This window comes from Poecile atricapillus, chromosome Z, assembly GCF_030490865.1.
Source record: "Poecile atricapillus isolate bPoeAtr1 chromosome Z, bPoeAtr1.hap1, whole genome shotgun sequence".
Lineage (NCBI taxonomy): Eukaryota > Metazoa > Chordata > Aves > Passeriformes > Paridae > Poecile > Poecile atricapillus.
Genome location: NC_081289.1, coordinates 121,131,229 through 121,152,534, shown reverse-complemented (window position 1 = coordinate 121,152,534; position 21,306 = coordinate 121,131,229). Strand labels below are relative to the sequence as shown.

At 39.5% G+C, this 21,306-nt stretch overlaps 1 protein-coding gene across 2 annotated transcripts; it reads right to left on the bottom strand.

The window, feature by feature from the left end:
* Window positions 1–19: 19 nt before the first annotated feature.
* HEXB (hexosaminidase subunit beta) lies at window positions 20–17,199 on the bottom strand. Of its 2 annotated transcripts, XM_058864350.1 has the most exons (14): window positions 16,846–17,199; window positions 16,596–16,753; window positions 13,152–13,217; window positions 12,347–12,393; window positions 12,031–12,141; window positions 9,360–9,461; window positions 7,688–7,817; window positions 6,816–6,996; window positions 5,733–5,819; window positions 5,070–5,142; window positions 4,240–4,414; window positions 3,319–3,409; window positions 2,983–3,087; window positions 20–205 (listed from the first exon to the last, which is right to left on the bottom strand). In XM_058864350.1, the coding sequence occupies exons 1-14, from the start codon at window positions 17,130–17,132 to the stop codon at window positions 142–144; spliced, it is 1,677 nt and encodes a 558-aa protein (XP_058720333.1). In that variant the 5' UTR covers window positions 17,133–17,199; the 3' UTR covers window positions 20–141. The 2 variants fall into 2 exon arrangements, with proteins under 2 accessions (XP_058720333.1, XP_058720335.1); XM_058864352.1 differs by lacking the exons at window positions 12,031–12,141; window positions 12,347–12,393; window positions 13,152–13,217; window positions 16,596–16,753; window positions 16,846–17,199 and adding an exon at window positions 10,433–11,301.
* Window positions 17,200–21,306: the final 4,107 nt, after the last annotated feature.

The window sequence follows — 21,306 nt, the reverse complement described above, 5'->3', positions numbered from 1 at the left end:
ATCATTTTTACTGCAACAAGGCTGTCAAATAATTTTATTTTAAAAGTGAAAATTTTAAGTCTTGATTCAGATACAAAACCACATGTACATATTCATACCCCAGAGGCACTTCAGGCTGTTCACAAGAAGTCTTTGCAGCAGTTATGGCCCTCTTGCTTCATGGGCACAGTATCCAACAAACACTGGCTCAGCTGCTATGCCACGGCTGTTAAAATAAAGCGGAATGAGTATGACTGTAATCAAACAACTGGCTGCTTGTGCAGGCAGGAAGACAGATACTGGCAATCTATTTTAATAACTATATAAACAAAACTACTCCCTAGAAACAACAGTCGGCCTATTTAGGGAGTGAAAAAGGGCCCTATTCTACTTTTGATTGTACTTTTGATTGAAACTCTGTTTCAATCAAAGGCACCAAGCTATTAGCAGACATCTTGTAAAGCTTAAATTCAGGGGCTAGTTCTTTTGATGTTCCGAAAAATCTATCACTTTTATTAAAAGAAGTCATAAGAAAGGCAAATATAAATCAACTGACATTTACACATTCTCCCATCTCCCAACATCAATGTTTCCTTCATATGCAGCTCTAGTTCCATAATTTTCATTGTTTCAGGGGGAGGAGTCAGTTTCTTTCAGCTGACACTATCACAAATTATTCTGTTCTCATGTGGCATTAAAAACTGGCTTATGATGGTGTGGTAAGACAGTATGAAAACATGTTTCAGAGTTAAAGTAATTGTAAACAACATTCTATTTCTCAAACATTTTAAGACATAAATACTCCTGCTACTAATGTTTAAAAGTGGTGCAGTGAAAGAAACGGAATAATAGTTTGCTGAACAATTGCTGCTGCTAAGCAGGACATACTCTTAGTAAAGACATGCTTTGGTGTCTAGGTCTCTGGAATATATTCTTGTTTCCTTTCTCCCATCACCATATATCTGCAATCTGGTCTGCTGTATCATAGAAGGAGCTGGGTTTAGATCTGAATAGTACCTGCTGTATTCACAGTACTATTTCAAGAGCAGTGGCCTCACTCTTCAATAGGCAGTTACTGTTCTTCCAGTGACTAGCATGTAGCTGTTACAACATACTACCTATCCAATTTCCTTGCTCCCTGGTAACCTGCAGCAGAGCAAACCAGAGCTGTCAGTTCTCTTGGAAAGGCCCCTTGCCCTGCTACAGCTGCCACAATCTGTGCATATGTGATGAGTAAAAAAATTAGTAGGAACATAGTCCTTGCATATATCCTAAGACTACAGCAGCCTGATACTAAGTCAGCTCTTTGAGGAAGCCCCATATACATGAAATGTGACAAAAGCAGCTCCATGTAATGTTCATTTCATCACTGGAAAGGGAATGGTTTCTCTAGTGTTTTTTTGGTTCAAAGCCTGTTTAAAAAGAATCATTTCCAGGACAACATACCTTTTTTATTAAGGTAGTTACTTTCTAACAGGAATTGTTCATCCTATGCCAGCAAAGCAGTTTTTTCTTAGACTATCTGCTGCTAAATATGTACAACAAGTACAAGGAGTAGTCCTTAGTCTGCCCCTGCATTCTGCATCTCTCATGGCAGCAGTAGCAGAGCAGCTGCTGTCATCTGGACCGGCTCCCTGTACAACAATACAAGTACCAGTGTTAAGGAAGAAGATGCAGATGCAACACTGAAGTCAATCCAGGTCCAGGAATAGCATAGCTTAGTTCACTGTAGAACCCTAATCCTAGTGGCACAGCCGCTGTACACAGCTGTTCAGCTGTAGCACTGTTTTCCTGACCTCCACAAAGAGATGCACCAACCTGCTAAGTAATAGGACAGAAGTTTTGAAATCCCTTTAATCTTGCTTTTAACATGTATTTGTCAACTCTCTTAATGTATCTATTTTTCTCATGACTGAGGGAGATATCACAATTTACATACAGCTATTTTCCTACATCATTATTTTAAATCAGTTTGAAATAACCCAGCTAAGTCAAAACTTTCAAGTCCTTCAGTCACTCTTGATTAAAGAGTGACAGTAAGCTACACATATACTATATACTCTAAAAGTGACTCTAATGGATAATCATGCTAAGACATCTTCATGTCTCAGGAACATGAGCAAAGAGCTTGAGTTTCAAATGCTGACTGTAACTGCTACTGTATCTACCTTGAACTACTACCACACAGAGTTGAGATTTTCAATGAGTTGTCATAAACTTATGTAGAGAAACAAAATGGTATGTTTCATGCTTGCTGCAGTTCAACTATCCAGCTCTCTGAATATACTTCAAAAGTGGAGTCAAACTTGGACTTAAAACCTAGAAATCACTCATATCTCTGAATGTAAAACTGTGAATGTAAAAAAAAAACATTAGCAATAAATAGCCAGTAACTTGTCTAGTTACATTTTAGGAAAGAATTGGGAGAAGAATGTGTTATGACTACTGTAAACAAAGTCACTTTATAAATGAATTAAAATTTGCCATGGACTGCTTATCCACCCCTCTCAGCCTCTAAAGTAAGGCAATACCTGAAAGAATAGCTTGCCCAAGTTAAACTCTCATGCAAACAGCTCCAATAGATTACCTGCTGCAGGTCTTTAATTATTATTCATAATAAACAATAACACCACCTATTTTTTTAGAAGTCTGCTTTTCCTTCTGTCAATGCATTCTTCCCACATACCCTTTAATGTAATTTTTGTCTGAAGTAAGTCAATCATGGTGTTTTTCCTTTACAGGAAAGAAAAACACAGATGAGTCCTAGTATTTCACTGAAAGGGAGTTCTGACCATTTTAGCTGCAAAACTGTCCAGAGCTCCTGTCTTAATGTATCTGTCTTCCTCTTCAGTGGCTACAAAACCAAATGGGATTGCATTTAATGTTAGGTTAAACTGCTAGCTCTTTTCCCTTCATCTCCAGACCAGCAGTTCATGCCTGTACCTTTATTCCATTGGTTATAAAACCTGAGAACCAAGATACACTGTAGCTACTAAATCTTACCGGAGCATGCGGCATCGATGATTAGTTAGCCTTTTGTAGGCATCCTGCAAGTTGGTCACATTACTGCTGCTCCAGAGTCTTTCCCCAACAGCACTTGCTCGAGGCCTGTAAAGGTATTCTTAGTTTTAGAGTAGGTATGGTCTATAACCCAGAATGGATGATTTTTTTTTTTTTAATACCAGGTCTAATATAATACTTTAATACCCAGAGGCATTAATTTGCATAGCTGCTTAGGTTCACCACAGAGCACTGTTACCACCAGCATACAGTCCTGTGGGATTAATTAATGCTTCTTGTAGCTGTCTTTTTAAAATCTAATGATGAAACAGTCCATACCATAATCTTGGTGTCAGGTTAGTTGCATCCACAAACTCCCCCCATAGGCAGGCTTCTCCACCTATTAAAAGTTTCTTCTGTTTTTCAGATCCTGAATCAAAGCAGAAAGTCAGCATTTCTCTCTGTCCAGACGATGGGCATATATCAACAGATATATAGATATATCTATATATCTAATATAGATATATCTATAGAAATGTAGATATATTTATATTCAGTTCTTTTCATATAAAATACCTATCCTGAGCTGTAACTTACATTTTGATAGTCTTGTTACTGAATGTGAGAACCACCAAGCATTTGCCCAGAGCAGACATTTCTCTGCTCTGTCAGAAAGATTTACCTTTCATGCTTTGAAGAGATTCCTCTGTTTTTTGACATTTCTCAGGGGTTTAAATCCTGATAAAAACTGTTCATTCATGCAGAACATTCCTTGAAAAAATTACTTAGTCGGGTATTCTTAATGAGCTCTGAGAGCTCCCTTTCACAAAATGAAAGCCCCATGCAAGTGTAAAAGATGTTTGCATCAACTTTAGATATGGGGAGAGAACATGCCTTTATCTACACCGGTTTAACACTCATGAAGCTTGGGAATATAAATTCAGAGTCTGTGTACAAACAGCCATTTTGCAAAACTCTGCTCCTAAAGCATCTGCCCACCTAGTCAGGCATTCTATCTTATGCAAATACCAGTATCAGATGCTTGAGGAAGGTAACACCTTTCCCTGTGAGAAGTGAAAGTTCCTTTTTTTTTTTACATTTAAGTTTTTCAGAATTCTAGCTGACCATAATTCTTCTGATGATACTATAATCACAGTGATGGAATGGCCACTCTAAACAGCCCTATTTTTTCCATTTACACTGGACTATAAACCAAGGAGTGTCATACACAAAACATGCATATAAAAAGAAGTAACAAACCAGGGAAGTTAAGTGGTTCGATACTGTAGTATTTCTTCCAGTCTTGCCCATAACTTATGTAGTCTAAGTACCAGGGTGCTGACAGGACAGCAGTGAACCCAGCTCCAGTGACACTGCTCAGTTCATGAGCATAGTTATTTGCCTTCCACACTTGAACTACGGTGTCTGGTTTCAGCTAGAAGAGAAAGAAGACAAAATAAACAAACTAACCAGCTGAACCCACAAACATTAATGGCAATCCTAATTGCTGTTACCAAGGAAAAGGATAATGAATTTCAAAACTCTCTATTTTGTTTTGAAGAGGAACATTTTGGAAACTACCTTTTGTCATCCTTTCCTTCCCCGCCAAGTCTAAAGCTGATTAGCTCTTTGCTTGTTTTAAACACCCAACGAGAGTGAAGCCTAGGTTATACTACAGACAGTTAATGCTCTAAGAGGATTCCTACAAGCACCACGTATCTGACCAGCTCTTAAAAGCTGAGCATTTGGTGTTATTACACCAGACACACAGTTACATGAGAAAAAAAAACTGAAAGAAAACTCTTAGAAATTTCTCTACCCTTTACTCTGATGCTTTAAAGCATTATACTAACTGTGTTCACCTTTAAAAAGCACTTCAATACTGGTGTCCCTGTTTTACCTATTACATATTCAACAAGTGGTAATTTCAAGGGATTGAAATTACTCACAGCTGGAGAGACTTGCTAATGTCAGTAGTCTTGCTTTAACTCTTGAGAGACAAGGCCAGATCTACTTAATAGTCTGCTTTGGAAGCCTCACACAATATTCTGCTGTTGTGCAAGAGTACCTTACTTATTTTCCCATCTTACCTGCGCTTTGTGATCAAACACTTCTTGCCAGACCATTTGTCCTTTGTTGTAGGAGGAAACAATGTCCAAAATGCTAGAATTTAGAAATAAGATCAGGTTTGTGAACTTCAATGAGATAAGTACAAACACTCAAAGTAGAGCAACATTTTCTACTGCAAGGCACATCAGATTGTTCCCACCACTACACAGGGGACCAAGAAAAAGCAGGTTGTTCTGGTTTCGGCCTTCAGTGCTCTGTCTTGCAGAGCATGTTCTACCATGTAGAACCATGTGCACATGCATTAACACAAACTGATGTTCAAAACTACCAGCAACTCATTTAGTCACAGGGTGACTAAATCCGTGTTATTTATGGAGAGAAAGAAATCCCACCAAAAACTTCTACACCCTGTGTGCTGCCATTACTGCAGAAACCTAGTTTAAGATACTCAATAGATTAACTGTATGTGCAAAACTAGCCTACACATCCATGCTGTGTCCCAAGTTTTAAAGCTATGAACTTCAGACCTGGTATTTTAAAATGAAGTGGATAGTCCCAAATATTAATTATATTTAATTTTTCAAGACAATGTAGATATTAATTTAGCTTCCATATCTGCACCTCAATGCCACCCTCAAATAATGGCTGTGAAAAACTGAGCAAGAATTAAAAAAACAACATACTTCTGAACATAGTAAGATTCCAGTTTAGCATAGTCAGTGCCAAAACCTTGCTTCTTCATGAACTCTTTCACTTCAGGGTTAGATTTCCTTAAATAATAACAAGAAAACAAGTTTAAAAAAATTATTTTTGTTATGTTTTAAACCAGATTTCCTAATCATTTCCACTTATCCACAGTACATTGATGCCTTAGGCTTGCCACAGCCTGGAACACACTGCAGAGCAGAAGGAGCAGGTTAACATGACTTAGATATTTTGAAAGGGTTTCATCCTTATTTGAAATAAAGCCAATGGACCTAATTCTCTGGTAAATCTGCTGGAGTCTGTTCTGAAGTGGTCCCTGGCAGGCTGCCTCAAACTCCTAAGAGCTCTGGGGCTTCTGGCATCTCAGCAATTTGTGCCAACGTTATCAGCAGTCCGAGAACTCAACAATTTTGTGTTTCTACCACATAAAACAAACCAACGTTTTTGTGTTAAAGCATTTGTCAGAAGTTTTCCTTCTCTATAAAAATTAAATCATTTCCAGAGTTTGGATCTGATCGTTAAAGAGAATGTAGAAAAACTAGCTAGATCAATTTCAATACTCATCAAAATACTCCAAGTTCTTTATTATTAGTTAGGCTCTTCAGCAGAGAGACTCCAAAATATTCAACATCCACAACTGAATTAATACATGCTGTACTTCTAATACAAACACACATGAATCTGGTAGTTCTTACTGTTACCAGATTTTCTAGTGGGCAGAACTCAATGTAAACATCTACTTCAACACAAATCATTTAAATGTTGATTTTCTTACCTAGTACTTTTATAACATAGTAATTCTCTGTTCTGCCGGGGTAAATTTTCAAAAAGAAATCCTTTAGAATAACTGAATATTTATGAAACTATGAGTCAAAGCAAAATTCTGCACATCAGTTGCTTTTTGAGGCTCACAAATGATCTGCCTGTAAATAGTTACAAAGGTAGGAGTGGAGATCTTTCACTTATGCATTGAAAACTCTTATGCAACTGGGTTCCATAATTGATGGAGGTGGACAAGTTTAGGAGGCACTAGATATTTATTCCTTGAGTTGTCACCATACCAACAATTGAAGTCCACTTCATCTCCTCCCAAATGAATGAATTCATCGGGAAATACACTGCTGATCTCTTTAAAGAACTTAGTCATGAAGTCGTAAGTTGTATTCCAAACGGGATTTACAGGTCCAAAGGACCCAGTTGGCTGTCCTCCATTGTAACAAGGAGTGAGAAGATCTTTTTGACCTAATAAAAACATTAATAGATGATATTCAGCTTCATGTTGCTATGCTAACTTTGCTAGCAGGAAGAAGCAGTTAGCCATATTGAAAAGGTAAATACTCATGACCTGAGTGCTCACCTGTTTTAAGTATAATCATATAGAGGCAGGATGAAGTAAGACAACTTGTAAAAGGTTAAAGAACCCTCTAAGTGGCAATCAGGACTTTGACTTTCAGATCTATAATTTAAGACACACTAATATATGCAACATGGCACAATACCTGCAAATCAGCATTTGGATAACTACTTGAACAAAACAAAACAAAACAAAACAAAAAAAAAAAGCTTTAATAAATATCATTCAGATGGAAGCCAGTTAGAAGGCCAAACATGAGTGTGCTTCAGAGGCTTCTTTTCTCTTTTTACTACTCTGCTTTTCTAACACCTAAGTCAGTGTGAGGTACATAGCTCAAGGCAGAATGAAGCCTAAAGCAGAATGTATCTGTCCCCTTGCACACACACCTAGCATAGAACATGTCAACTTTCATTATTTTTATTTCCTGTAACCTGTAAAGGTCATGACATCACTTAGTGCCTTTTCCTTACCTCTTATCAAGGGTGCTCCAAAGCACTTTATTGGTTACTTCTTAAAAACTTAACTTGCTTGCTACTTCTTACGACAATCTCTTAATAATGAATACTTTCTTGGGCATACCTTTTCCCCAGGACTGTGTGTGTCCTGGCGTATCAAACTCCGGGATAACTCTGATGCCTCTTAACCGGGCATACTCAATCACCAGACGGACATCAGTAGGAGTATAGATGAGGTTAGAGGAGTATGCCCCCTGTAAAATAGTCACATTTAGAGACAACACAGTATATCAGCAGATGATAAAATTTGGATGGAAGACTTAGACTGGAGAGCAGTTTTACAAGTTGGCTGTGGTTTATCAACTGCACAGACAGAACTTTTCACTTAACTTGTGGAGAGGAAAAAACCAACAGACTCACAGCACTGAGACAGATCTCCTTGAGGAGACTTTCCTCTCCTCGTTAGCGCAGAGTTACTGAAGAACACACAAAGCTAGTTTCTTTTCCTTCAAAATTCTGAAGATATGGTTTTTAATTCTTCTGTACAGAGGCAAGTTATTTTTGCCCATTAGCTCTGAAACATAACATGCAAGACTAATGGAAAAATTCTGCCAAGTCAGAAAGAACTTCCAACATTTCTGCTTCTAGGCTTTGATACAGTGACCAACTTAGCATTAGGACATGTTTCTTCTGTGACACTGAATTTGAGTGTAATTCCACTCCCACACAGCCAACAAATGTGACAATGACCCAGATGACCACAGTTTGGTGAAACAGATGCTTGCCAAATAGCCAAACTACACAAGAATACATCATGACTCTTCATGATTAATAGCACCTTAAGCTTCTGTTTATCTGAAAATGGTTTCCAAAGCTGAGTTACTCAAAAAAGGGAACAGTAGACAAGAAGCCTTTCAAAGAGAACCTTGATGAGACAAAGATCATCTCCATCTCTCTAGCTGTCAATAGGATTAACAACAGAACTGTACTAGAGTTTGCCTTTACTAGACAAAATCTGACCACACTACGCAACATCTACAATTTTTGAATTATAAAATTCTTCATAGCATCTGCTCAAGCACTGGCAACAAAATTTTCATGGGGGTCAGATTCTAGCAAGCATTTTAAAACAGAATCACAAATCTTGTACTTAGGCTTAGTCTACTTAACTATTCTTAACTACTTAACTGCGTTTGATTTGGCTCCTACTGTACAGTGACTGAGCAAGAACCTCATGATGGCTCTCACTAATGTAACAAAGACTACTATGTGTCTAGAAATAAAGAGACACATTCCAGTGTGTTTGTTTCAGGAAACAACCTTACACTTTCCGATCTCTTACAGACATGGTGTGTTTTGTAAAGCTAACTAGGTGTCAGACAGGGCAAAAGTACTATTTCAGTGGTGCCAAAAGCTGGCAGGAAAATCTTGTGCATTTGTTTGAGTGGCAGAAGTCTACCAGTTAAAGAAACCCATCAAGAGAAATCCAAGCAGTGTTACTGTTATTTGCATACCATTAGTGTTCAAAGGCCTGCAAACACTGAGGATCATTCAGAAAATGTGCACAGAAGAGTAAAGGTGGTCATTTACCATGTATCCAAAAGAAGACTTAAAAATGGTCCCCACAGAAACTCAGGAAGGACCCAAAATATGGATTTGCTGCTTACTGGTCCCAAGGTACTGTTTTACAATCAGCCAAAGCAGATGTACTCAAGCATTGGTAAACTACATTTTATTTTCGTGAAATATTTGCCAGAATTCTGCCCTTCCACCCTGCTCCAATGATGTTCACTCACCTTATCACTTAATTCAGGGAAATAAATGCTCTGGTAAGGGAAGGACTGATCATCTACTATATGCCAGTGGAGAACATTGAACTTATTAAAAGCCATGGCATCCTGTAACAAATAATGCAACAGTCTAGTTAAACACTTCATTCTCATAGAAAGTCTATGCAAAGAGTGGTCTTATCCCAGCATATGATGCTTAGAGCAACAACTAAAAAAGAAAAAAACTTCAACCAAACCAAACCAAACAACCAACCAAAACCCACCAGTCCCCCTACCAACAAACCAAAAAAGCATTCTTTTTCACTAAATCCTCGTAAATACATATCTCTAAGTGCTCCACCCCTGTACAATTTGTTTTCGCCACTGCTGTCAACAAACTCTTGATCTGACCCCCATTCTACCAGCCTGTGTAGTATGAACTGCTATGAACACTTACCGTTTTTTTCTACTTCAGAACACATACCCTGAGATTAGCTCAGGCGCTTACAGCATGGTGCTACTAACACCAAGATGGCAGGTTTGACCTCCATGTGGGCCATTCACTTAAGATTTGGACATGATGATCATTGTGGGTCCCTTCCAACAAAGATGGTTCTGTGGGTAATTCTCTATGCACCATCAGCTGCTTCAGCTTACAGAAAAGCTTATACTTCTATAACTAAATACCTTGGACTTGGAAACAGAACAGCATGAAAGTTTCCTACTACATCGTACATCCCTTGTCACTAGTGACTTCTGCAGAATCCACTTCAAATGCATGCAAAATAAACCATGCATTTTCCCTACAAAAGACAGTGTTTCTTTTGTTTTCATTCATAACAGTGTCAGCTCTTCCCTTTTTTTTGATCTTGAAGATAATCAAGATCAATATTAACACACTTATTTTAGAATTACGACTCCAGTTGGACAGTTAGACACATACCTCGAGTTATGCTGGCTTGTTAGTCACTAGAAGGGTGTGCTGTGAGCAGACCAAATAAGTGTTTACATCGCTCATGACTGACTGCAACACAGGTGCTCCCAATTCTTTGCCACAATACAATTGTTTCCACCACCCACTCTTCCCATTCTTTTCTTACCTAGGTGTATTTAAAGAGATGATAAAATCTCTTCAGAAACTCCCACCAAATACAAAGGAAGATTCATATCTTGTCCATTCTCCGAATTTATGTCATCTGTTTCATGACACTGCAGAAGTTTTAATTGCTCTCTCTTCATGCCTTTCTAAAAAATACCATCCTTCTACATAGAAAATTACATCTCTGGACCTTCAGTTCAGCTATTCCTTCCTCAAGGACAAATTCCCTTCCTGGAAATACAGTGCAGCAGTTGAACACAAACACAAAATGTACTTTAACTGCTGCCCTAAGTGTCTAATCATCACATGTCAGAGAAGAGATTACTGACGCTTTTTATTAGTCTGGATGCAAGCAGGCACAGAGGTGGGAGGAAATGCATACTTGTTCTTATACCAGCAAACAGCATGAAATGTAGCTTTGATAATGTATTAGAGACAGACGTGCAATTTAAGGAAAGTAGAATAGCAGCAGTTACAGAAACACAAACACAGTTAGAAATGCAGGTCTCTTTGGATATCTCTTTCAGACAAGACAAAAAATATTGACACAAATATTTGAGACTTTGAAGAACCCTCTTTCGCAAATGCTACACAAGCATAACCTGCTGAACAGGCACTGACCTTGAATGTGAAAACAAGTGGTAAATACCAAAAGGACAAGTTCTGAGCATAATTCAAGGATTACCTCAGAAATTAAAGACTGTTTTTATCTGCACTCTTTCTGCCTATCTTAAACATGTTTTTCAAAGTTCTGCAACATGTTGGGGAAATTTTGAATATTATTTCATCTTGGAGAAGCAAGACAGAGACAACACAGAAAACTGCCTGTTCCTACACTTCAACTAACTAAATAATTCCACCTACAATGACTTCAACAAAAAAAAATGAAAAGGGGAGTGCAAAACAGTAAAAACCTCAGCTTTGGCTTTTAAGCTTATACAAATCACCTTTCCATCAGGGCTGGAGCATATTAATTCTTAATGTGCTCCCTTAAGCTTTTTGGAGGAAGTTTTGTTAGGTTTTATTGATTAGTCTGGGCTTATTTTTCAGTAGCTTCCAGTGAACATTTTGAATTTTCTTCCTTGCTCTATGGTACTTAATTACTGGCTTGCACTTAGCAGCCTAAGGAAAGATTCCCAAAGCCTGCTGCTGGACTACCAAAGTCTGCTCCAAAAGACTGGAGTTTTCCTGAAATCACTGGCACTGAAGCTAGAATTCGCAAGGTATCTCTTGTACTGATTGATGACAGTCAGATGTCTCAAAACATGCTTCCAAGAAATAACACTGGTTTAAGAAATAAGAAATAAGAAATAAAGCTTCCAAGAAATAAGCTGGTTTAAGCATCAGAAAACACAGAGAATCCAAGTTACCACAAACACCAGTCTCCTTTACAGATTCAATAATCACTGTGTCTGCCTACTTGATTTCTCTCCAGTCTATATTCAGACCCTTGCTTATCGAAGTTCACTCTGTCCTTTTGAAGTCAGACAGAGGAGATGGGTTCTTCTTTCATACCCACTCCAGTTGCTACCTACTTCAGGGACCAAAATACAACTACAAAAAGCCTTCATTATTAATGATACAAAACTGCCTACTTACCAGGTTTGTAAGAATAGATTTCAATGGTAAATAATGCCTTGAAGTATCTAATAAGACTCCTCTATGAGCAAATCTTGGGAAGTCATTGATTTCAGATTCATTGACAAGAAACTATGAGAACAAGATTTAAAAATTAGAATTTTATTTTATTTTGATACTCATAATTTCAAACAGGAAATACTTTTTCTTATTTAGAAAATGATTCTTGAAAATATGTAATAATCTGAAATGTTGCTGAATGAGACTGGTAGATCTGCTGTTTCTAGAAAAGCATCCAGTTACCAGGACAGTGGATTTACCTAATAGCCATACTTACACTTCCATAGTCATCTTCATGAACCAACTGGCTGAAGGTTTCCAAACCTGGAAAATTATCCAAGAAAGTGATCTCAATTACAACTCAGTACTCACCCTTAAAATTTTAGTTAAACAGCACCATAACCATTTACAGGCATTCACATAGCTAGAAATAATGCTTTGTAGCTGAGTTTCTTTCTCTTCAGCACAGTTCCCTTAATTGTTCAAGCATCACCATTTAAAAAATTCTGGAGAAAACCATTCAAATTCTCTATTTTGCACAGATACTGAATACCTGTGCTACTGTTCAGCTGCAGCAGATTAACTCCCAAATAGTAAGAAAGTTACAGTGAGCAAGGTGGGAATTTCTGGTCTTCTACATCTATTCCTGTAATTTCTGGAACTGGTGAAGTTTCTAATTCAGCATGAAAAATCTGTTGATTTATAGGTAACTAATATACAGACTTAGAATTCCAGTAAGAACAGCAGACTTAAACGTAAGGTCTTAAGGACTTAATGTCCACTTTATAGGTGCAGTCAGAAAATAATCTGTTCACACTGTAGTTTAAAAAGCTTTTTGCTTGACCTGGCTTATTTCGGGCACAGCCAGAATGTACTCACAGTGTGCCACTGGATCTGAGATGCTGAGAATCTGGACCAAGGGTCTAAATCATACACATCTGAGTATCCTTCTGGCCTTACTAAGCTTACTTCCAATGAAGTACTGAATGAGGGCAAGACTCAGATGTCAGCTAGTTCTTGGTGTGCCATGAAGTTTGTAAAAAGCCTAAACAAATATCTCAATGTGAAAAACATCAGCTTACCTCTTAAAGCACCCCATACCTCAGAAGCTTTCAGTATAGCCACAGGCTCAGTTACAGTTAAATGGTCTAAAGAAAAGAAAAATAATGCTTACTCATCAAGAATGAATTAATTGACAGGGCAATACCCAAAGGCATTAAAAATATTCTTCAAGTGAGAAGAATCCCTCACACATTTCCCTTTGTGTATGAAATTCCAACCAATCCTGCTTTAAATGGTGATAGCATACAATTATTTTTCATCTATGTTTTTCTATAAAAGCAAAGTACTGTTCAGTCAACAGCTAACCAGAAAGAAGATAAAACAAGTAAGGTACTTAATAAGGGCAATGTTAAAATATTGTACATGAGCCAAAATTCCAGCAAAGTTTAATCCAATTGACTTAAAACAGACTGTATTTTTCCATTTAAGACATCTGTGATAAGGTTTGGGTGGTTAAGCCAAACCAATTCATAAATTCTCCTTTTACCTTCCTTTTATATAGTTTATGGCTACGTGTTTTTTTTAAGATATATAATTTGTCATCTATTGTCAAGTGCTTATTATTAAGGTCTTACTACAAAGAAAAAAAATTACAAATCAAAATATACAATCACAGAATATGCTGAGCTGGAAGGGATGCGTCAGGACCATTGAGTCCAACTCTTGGACAAGACACCCCCAAGAGTCACACCATGTGCCTAAAAGCATTATTGAAATGCCTCTTGAACTCTGTCAGGCTTGGTGCTGAGACCACTTCCCTGGGGAGCCTGTTCCAGTGCCCAACCACAGCCCAGATAAAGAAACTTCTTGATATCCAGCCTAAACCTTCCCTCACTCAGCTTCGTGCTGTTACCTCAAGTGCTGTCACTGGTGATGAGAGTGAAGAGATCAGGACCTGCCCCTCAGCTTCCCCTCTTGAGGATGTTGACCACAGTGGTGCCTCCCCTCAGTTTCCTCCAGACTGAACAGACCAGGTGACCTCAGCCCTTTTTCTGACATCTTCCCTTCAAGGCCCTTCACCATCCTCATGGCCCTCCTTTGGACACTCCCCAATAGCTTCACACCTCTCTTATAGTGAGGCACCCAAAACTGCCCCCAGCACTCGATGTGAGGCCACCCCAACTCAGAGCAGAGTGGAACAATCCCCTTCACTGCCAGGCAGATGCTGTGCCTGATGCACCAACAGGGTGCCAGGTCACCCTCTTGACCTGAGCACCCGTATGGGGGCAGTGAGATGAAGTACGGTAAGCAAAATGAAGAATGGTACCCGAAGGAATCCATAACAATCCTCCCTTAAGTTTGAGTACTGAAGTACAGTACAAAGTACTAGTGAAAAAAAAAGCTAAAATTATTTTGGTTTTGAATGTAAGGTGATTCAGTAGATTTTAGAGAAGAAACAAATATATTTAAAGTATTTTTTAAAATCTTTTTAAAATCACATACACATATATGCACATCTGTATAGATATCTATATATATATACATCTATATAGATAAACCTATATATAGATAGGTATCTATAGATATCTATATATAAAAATATATAGATTTATATTAGTATTCAAACACCAAAGCAATAATTGCACATCTGAAACAGAAAAGAAAAAAATCAAAGGTGTGAATTACTGTACAAAGACTTATTTCATCTGTGTTAGTATGAAAGAATGGTTGGCTACAATTTACACAGTTCAAACATTTATCTAAATTACCAAAGAACAGCCATTCAGCAACATGAAGAAAGTACCACCAGCTTCCATGCTAACCAAAGCACAGATTACACATACTGGAAGAAAGAGAATTTAGAAGACTACTGCAATCTTTGCAGGTAAACAGTAGGGAAAATGTGATAGATTGTCAAGGATCTATTTACAACACAGCAGGGTTTTCTTTTTTTCTGAAAAAAAAGTATCATACCTTAAATGAAGTTGGAAAATGTTGCAATAAGCTACCTGAAACATTTTACATGAACAGTCAAGAACTCAGAAGGCAGGAGGGAAGATAACCTGCCCATTGATTACAAATCCAATACTCTTGCTACAAGATACTCTTGCTACCAGTCACTGATTGGTCCATACTGTCTTTATTAACACACCAGACCACCCAAACCAGCAAGTCGCCAATAACAGCATTTTTCAGAATCTGTACCCTTAAAGACAGCCCATTAAAAGCCAAAAAATTCAAACTTGCTGAAGTCTAGAAAGCTCAGCTAATTACATGAAGAAAACACGTTACTTGTAACAGAAAACTTATTTCTTGAAGCAGAAGGAAGAAACTGCCTGCTCTAAAGAATGCAACCTAAAAATCATGTGGTCTGACAGATTCCGTGACATAAAACAAGAACCAGCTTAGATTAAAATCTAAAGTTCACAAACCAGTTCAAAGTTCAAATAATAATAAAGCTGCACAATAACCTGACTGGCAGAACAATGTTAAGTGCATTAACATTTTTGCTGCTATATTTAATTTTCATTTAAATGTATTATAAGCTTGCACATAAAAACTGAACTCTTTGGCTATATGTTCCAAAAGGATTGAGTAAATTTAATATCAGCACATTCTGTCACAAGTCAGGTGGAATTAATACTGCTGCAGATGTATGACTTGAGATTAAAAGGATCTTTTTTCTAAGGATCTGTATCCTGGATACCAAACAACAGAAGATTATCTCGAAACAGGCCTAGATTAACTGAATATGTAGATCTTTGTGTTAGCCTCCCAAGACAAAAAACAGTATTATTGCTCAGTCTTATTTCTGTTAAGGAAATTCTCTGGCGATTAGCACTTAGAGTACTTCTCCACTCTTGTGGACTTCATAAAGAAGCATAGAAAAACAAGTTAAATATAAACATGATTTTAAATCCTTTATTGTATCTGCAGGAAGTAGATTTATAGCACTGCAAGACGAATAACAAGTTCAACAAGCACTTTCTGGTTTTCCTGGAAAAACAGGAAATACCATGTATTACTCAGTGTAAGAAGCTTCAATTCAAATGCAGTCATTTCTTAGGAGACCGGTAAGCAGTGACAGCCTTCACCCAATAAATACCCTGTACTGAAAGGGCTAATCTCCTGACTGTGCACAGATCTCACCAAAGATAGCTGGCTATTGCACACTATGGTATCTCCGATTCCTAATGCTAGCTGCTAGAAAGGACAGTAGCAGATAGGTAAGAGAGCTGTATGACAGCTGAACTGCAAAATCATAGGCGACCGGTGACGAGCTTCATGATTCACTGTGGGCTGAGATTTCCCATAGCATCAAGAGCAAGAATTATCTTCTGGTCGCCACTGTTGTGAAATGCTTTTGAGCACTTCTGAGAGCCCTTGCTTTCCAGTTCCTTAAAAAAACACACCCAAAACCCCGCTGAATTCTAGACCGGACACGTGATAGGAAAACAAGCGCTTAACGGTGCCGCCTAAGCCGGGGAAGGAGGAGCGCGGTGAGCGGCCGAGCGGGTACTCACAGGCCTCGCTGGAGGTGAGGTGCGGGTGCCTGTCACACCCAGGGTCCCCCGCCTCGATCACCACCTGCAGCTGGAACAGCTCGGGCTCCGCTCGGGCAGCCAGCGGCCTGCGGCCCCGTGTCCGCCACCGGGAATGCCCGAACATGTACTCGTAGTACCTGCGGGGAAGCAGAGGCGCCGGCGGGGCCCTGAGGCAGCTGCTCCCGTCCCCGGGCCGCCGCTGCAACACCCCGGCCCCGCCGACGCTCACCTGCGGAAGGCATCCTGCAGCAGCCCGCACGCCGGCCCCGCCGAGGAGCCGGCGCCATGCACCAGCTGGAAGCGGCTGGGCGCTAGCTGCAGCTGGCGAGGGTACGTGCGGACCCACTGCGGCAGCGGCCACAGCGAGTCCTCGGGGACGGCGTCTGCCGCCAGCTCCCAGCCGGACGGCTCAGCCTCGGTCCGCGGGGCGCCGTGGCGGAGGCTGGTGCTCACCAGCACGGCGGGCAGCACGATGAGCCCCAGCAGCAACCCAGCCAGACCCATTGCTCTACCCATAGTGGGGCAGCTGCCTCAGCCCGCCCGTTCCACTCACGGGGCAGCCCGGCTCCGCCTCCGGCGTCACGGAGTCGGTCAGGGCGGGCTCGGGAGCTTCAGTGCCCGCCCGCGGCACCGCCCGGTGGCCCCTCGGCGGGAGTGCGGCAGGGTAAGAGGAGCGGGGGGGTATTTTGCTGTGGGTGTTTCACATTTCTCTGAGGGGTTTTCTCAGGTAAAAAACCTCTTAGCGCCCAAAGGAGTGCCACGGAGATGGTGGAGAGTCTAGGCGGGAAGCTGTATGAGGAGCGGCTGAGGTCAGTTCGTCGCCTCAGGCTGGAGGAGACTGAGGGGAGACCTCACTGTGGTTTTTAACATTCTCGTGAGGGAAAGCAGAGCGGCAGGTCCCGATCTCTTCACTCGGATAACTAGTGACAGGACTTGAGGTAACAGTATGCAGCTGAGTTAGGAGAGGCTCACGTTATTATCAGGAAAAGGTTCTTCACACACAGGGTGGTTGGGCACTGGAACAGCTCCCCAGGGAAGTGGTCACAGCACCAAACCTGACAGAGTTCAAGAGCCATTTGAGCAATGCTTTCAGGCACATGGTGTGACTCTTCGGACTATCCTGTTCAGAGCTGGGAGCTGCACTTCAGTGATCGGATGCATCCCTTGCAGCTCAGCATATTCCATGACTTTCCATCAGCTGGCACCATGAGGTCCTACACATGACACTGCTATACAGAATAAGGGAGCATGGCTGGGCCAGCTTAATTTCTGTGTGGAAAGGGTGTGATGCAGGCCACACTTTTATGAAGCAAATACCCTGCATATCTTGTACTGCTACAAAACAATTTCAGTCTCATCAGAAACTACTTTTTCACAGGCTTTCTATAGAATATGTTACAGGCTATATGGTGAATAAGCAGGAGTCTGAGTTGCAGTGAAGTGTTTTAGCCTTTAACCAAACCTGGTGTTTTGGCCAATCTCAATGCAAACTTGGGGAAGTTGTTCTGCAGGGTTTGAGAAGAAGGCAAATGAAGCACTTCAAGACTGGAAGTGTTAGTGGCAAGGAATTCAGTCTTCATGATACTTCTAATTGAATGGTTAATTCAAACACTGCAGTGTCATTGTTTGTTGCTTTGGCTAATGCACCGGTTAAACCCACAGCAATGATTCAGGGACCTGGCACCTGTTCTCTGCTACTGTGGGGTAACTGAGGAGCTAATCAGCCATCCTGAAGGGGATGGATCACAAAATATCCCAGTTTTGCCATTTACTGTGCCCAACCATACAAGTGGAGTGCAAAGGCTTAGTGGAAAGTGTTTGATGCAGGCTATCCATAGCAGAATGTTATTTAATCTTGTAATGCTATAAGTAAAAGGAGTTCTTTATTAGGTGATACCAAAGAGGCACAACAGGACATGACACCTGCAAGCCTGCCCTCCTGCCCCTGCATGCTAGAAGACACATGGAAATGGCAGTGCTGTCTTTTCTGGTGCTCTAAATTGTCTCTCAAGCGACATTTGTAACACACTACTCTTCAAGCTGTGGCAGAGGTTTTCAGCTGCCTGTTACATATACCTTATATCTCTTTCCTTTGCCTGGTGTGATTGTCTCTTCAACTGTGTTGGTTAACCTGCTGCCTACCTCTGTTCATCCTTTTAGACATATTTAGAAATATGTATTATTTCATAGGTTTCTTTGACATATCTGAGAGATCAGTAAACTCTCAGGGAAGGAGAGGATAAGGATAAGTAGCTGCCATTGCAGGGGTGACTGTAAGAAACTAAACTAAAACTTCTGTTTACAGGTAAGTGTTAACTGGCCTGGCCACCCCTACGGTAATTCTCAAGATACTAAGGTAATTCTTAAGACACAATCAGAATTTTTTCTTTCAGTTGTTTTCAGTGGCAGCAGAGCAGGTCTGTTTTATACCAATGAAGTGTGCCTATTCATTAGTCATGTAATGAATATTCATCTAATCATTTATTATTATCATGCTTTAAAATACTCTGTGCACAAAACAATAATTAAATTAATTTTGCTTTTTTTATCTTCTCTGGGTAGATTTTCTGATGATCAGTAAAGAGTAAAGGTAGTCTTTCCTTGTGTAAGTCCATGAACATAGTTTCTTTCTTTTACCCACTGGTATACTGGACAAAACAGTAGAAACTTGGTATCTTAGAGATATTTATATATCTGCCATTTTTGCTTCAATTTGGCCACTGGGATTTAAAAATTACTGGATGGACTACTCAGACATAAATATGCTATACTCATTTTCTAAGGAAACCTTGCTATAGGTATCTAGACAATCTTAAGTCTGCACTGGCATTTTTAGACATTTAGGTTTAAAGTTTTGTTATGATGTAACTCAGTTTGATGTTGCATTTTAGGATTGGTTCTAAGCTCACAGTAGAGGATAAGCAGGATGCATAGAATTTGAAGAGTACTGGACTTCAGGCTGTAGTTCTCTTCAGGGGCCAGGTGATCTTAGTGGGTTTTCCACTGAACACAGCAGAATGGTGAAACTGCAGACCTAGGACTGTAATTGTTTCCAACATCATGCACAATCAAAGAAAAAAATAGTATGCTTCATACTCTTTAAAAATAAAATAAATAAAAAAAAAGAGCTCCAGTATCAGCACAAAATCTTGAATGTCGAATCCACCATACTTTATCCTTAGTCTGTTCTCTAAGTTTGTTGTTGTGCTTCTGAGAGGAATGGATTTTGATCTTTGTTTATTGTTGACATTTTGCCTAGATGGTAAACTGTGTTAGAATGGGAATGTATTCTTATCTAGGCTTGTAAAGACTTACATGGTTTTATAGGTTATACATATACATTGAATGAGTGATAAAGTACTATTTTGCGTTTTTGTGAAAAAATTGAGAAGTGCAATCATAAGTAATTCAGATCAGGAACTTGAATCCCCTGGTTCTACCAGAGATAGCTTTTCCATTCCCCAAGATAGAACTTACATGTCATTTAGCTGCAGACTAAAATTGCTACAGAAGAAAATTGCTACAGTAAAAAACCATGGTAAATGCAGCTGAGCTTGACTTCTACAACAGAATTGTAGATTCACACACATTCCTATGTTAAATAGGAAAAAAAAAACCCAAAAACAAACAGTAGTTTTGGACATTAGGGATCTCTAAAATTCACCTTGCTAACTAAAATGGTGGAATTGGGCTGCACAACAGTAATTTCTATGGGATGAAGGTCTTCCATTTCTGTAGCTCTCAGTTTTTCCGGTTTTTCTGTGGCTACAGCAGTCACTTCAAAGTGATAGGAGATCTCTCAGCAATGTTTCCTGGTGTGCCAAGAAATGTTCCATATAGACTCTGCTGTTGACTTCTTATTTGAGAAATAACAAAGCAGCATAGAGGAAACTGTGACTTGCTACCACTGAGTAATATTTTCTAGCCACTGTAGTCTGGTCAACATATGGGAATGTTACTACCCAGTAGACTAGGGTGGGAATTGAGATCAGACTGAGAATTGCACATCAGTGCCTCATGAAGACATTTCAAGAGTATGTTAAAAGTTCATCCATTAAATTTTGAAAGAAATTCATCACTGTTAATGAAAAGTATGATTTCTCTCCATTATTTGGAAATCAGGTGATATTTTATTTGCTGCATTGCCAAGCTAAGCTAAATTCTTAAGTTACCTGAAACTGACAGATCACAAGTAAATGTTTTTTTACCATGGTTGTAGTAAGTTCTGCTGTTCCACTATCTGAACAGTGGAACATATGAGTAGTACATATCCTTTGCAGATGGGATGGAGGCTTTCCATGCAGCTGATTACTTGCTAGGTACATGGCACAGGGTACCTCAGACGAAGGTCTTGTCTACAAGGGGGTGTTGTGACTGAATAAAAGTAGGATGATAATTTCATATTACATATAGCTGCTGACAATAATTTTGTATAGGGAAAGTTTGTGAAGATTCTGCAGTTTGGAAATTAAATAAACTTCTCTCAGGGGCTGCAGTTTAGAAATGAAATAAACTTCCAGCAGGGTGTCCCTTCTTGCACTGTAAGTTCCTAACCTAGCTTGCACACAGTCTTCTGTATGGTTATTGTATGCCCACATTTTTCCAAATATATGTTCTTTTTCATCCTATCCACTTCGTATAGATATATTTTTATGGATGTCTTTTATATATTAGGAGTATCCAGGCACCA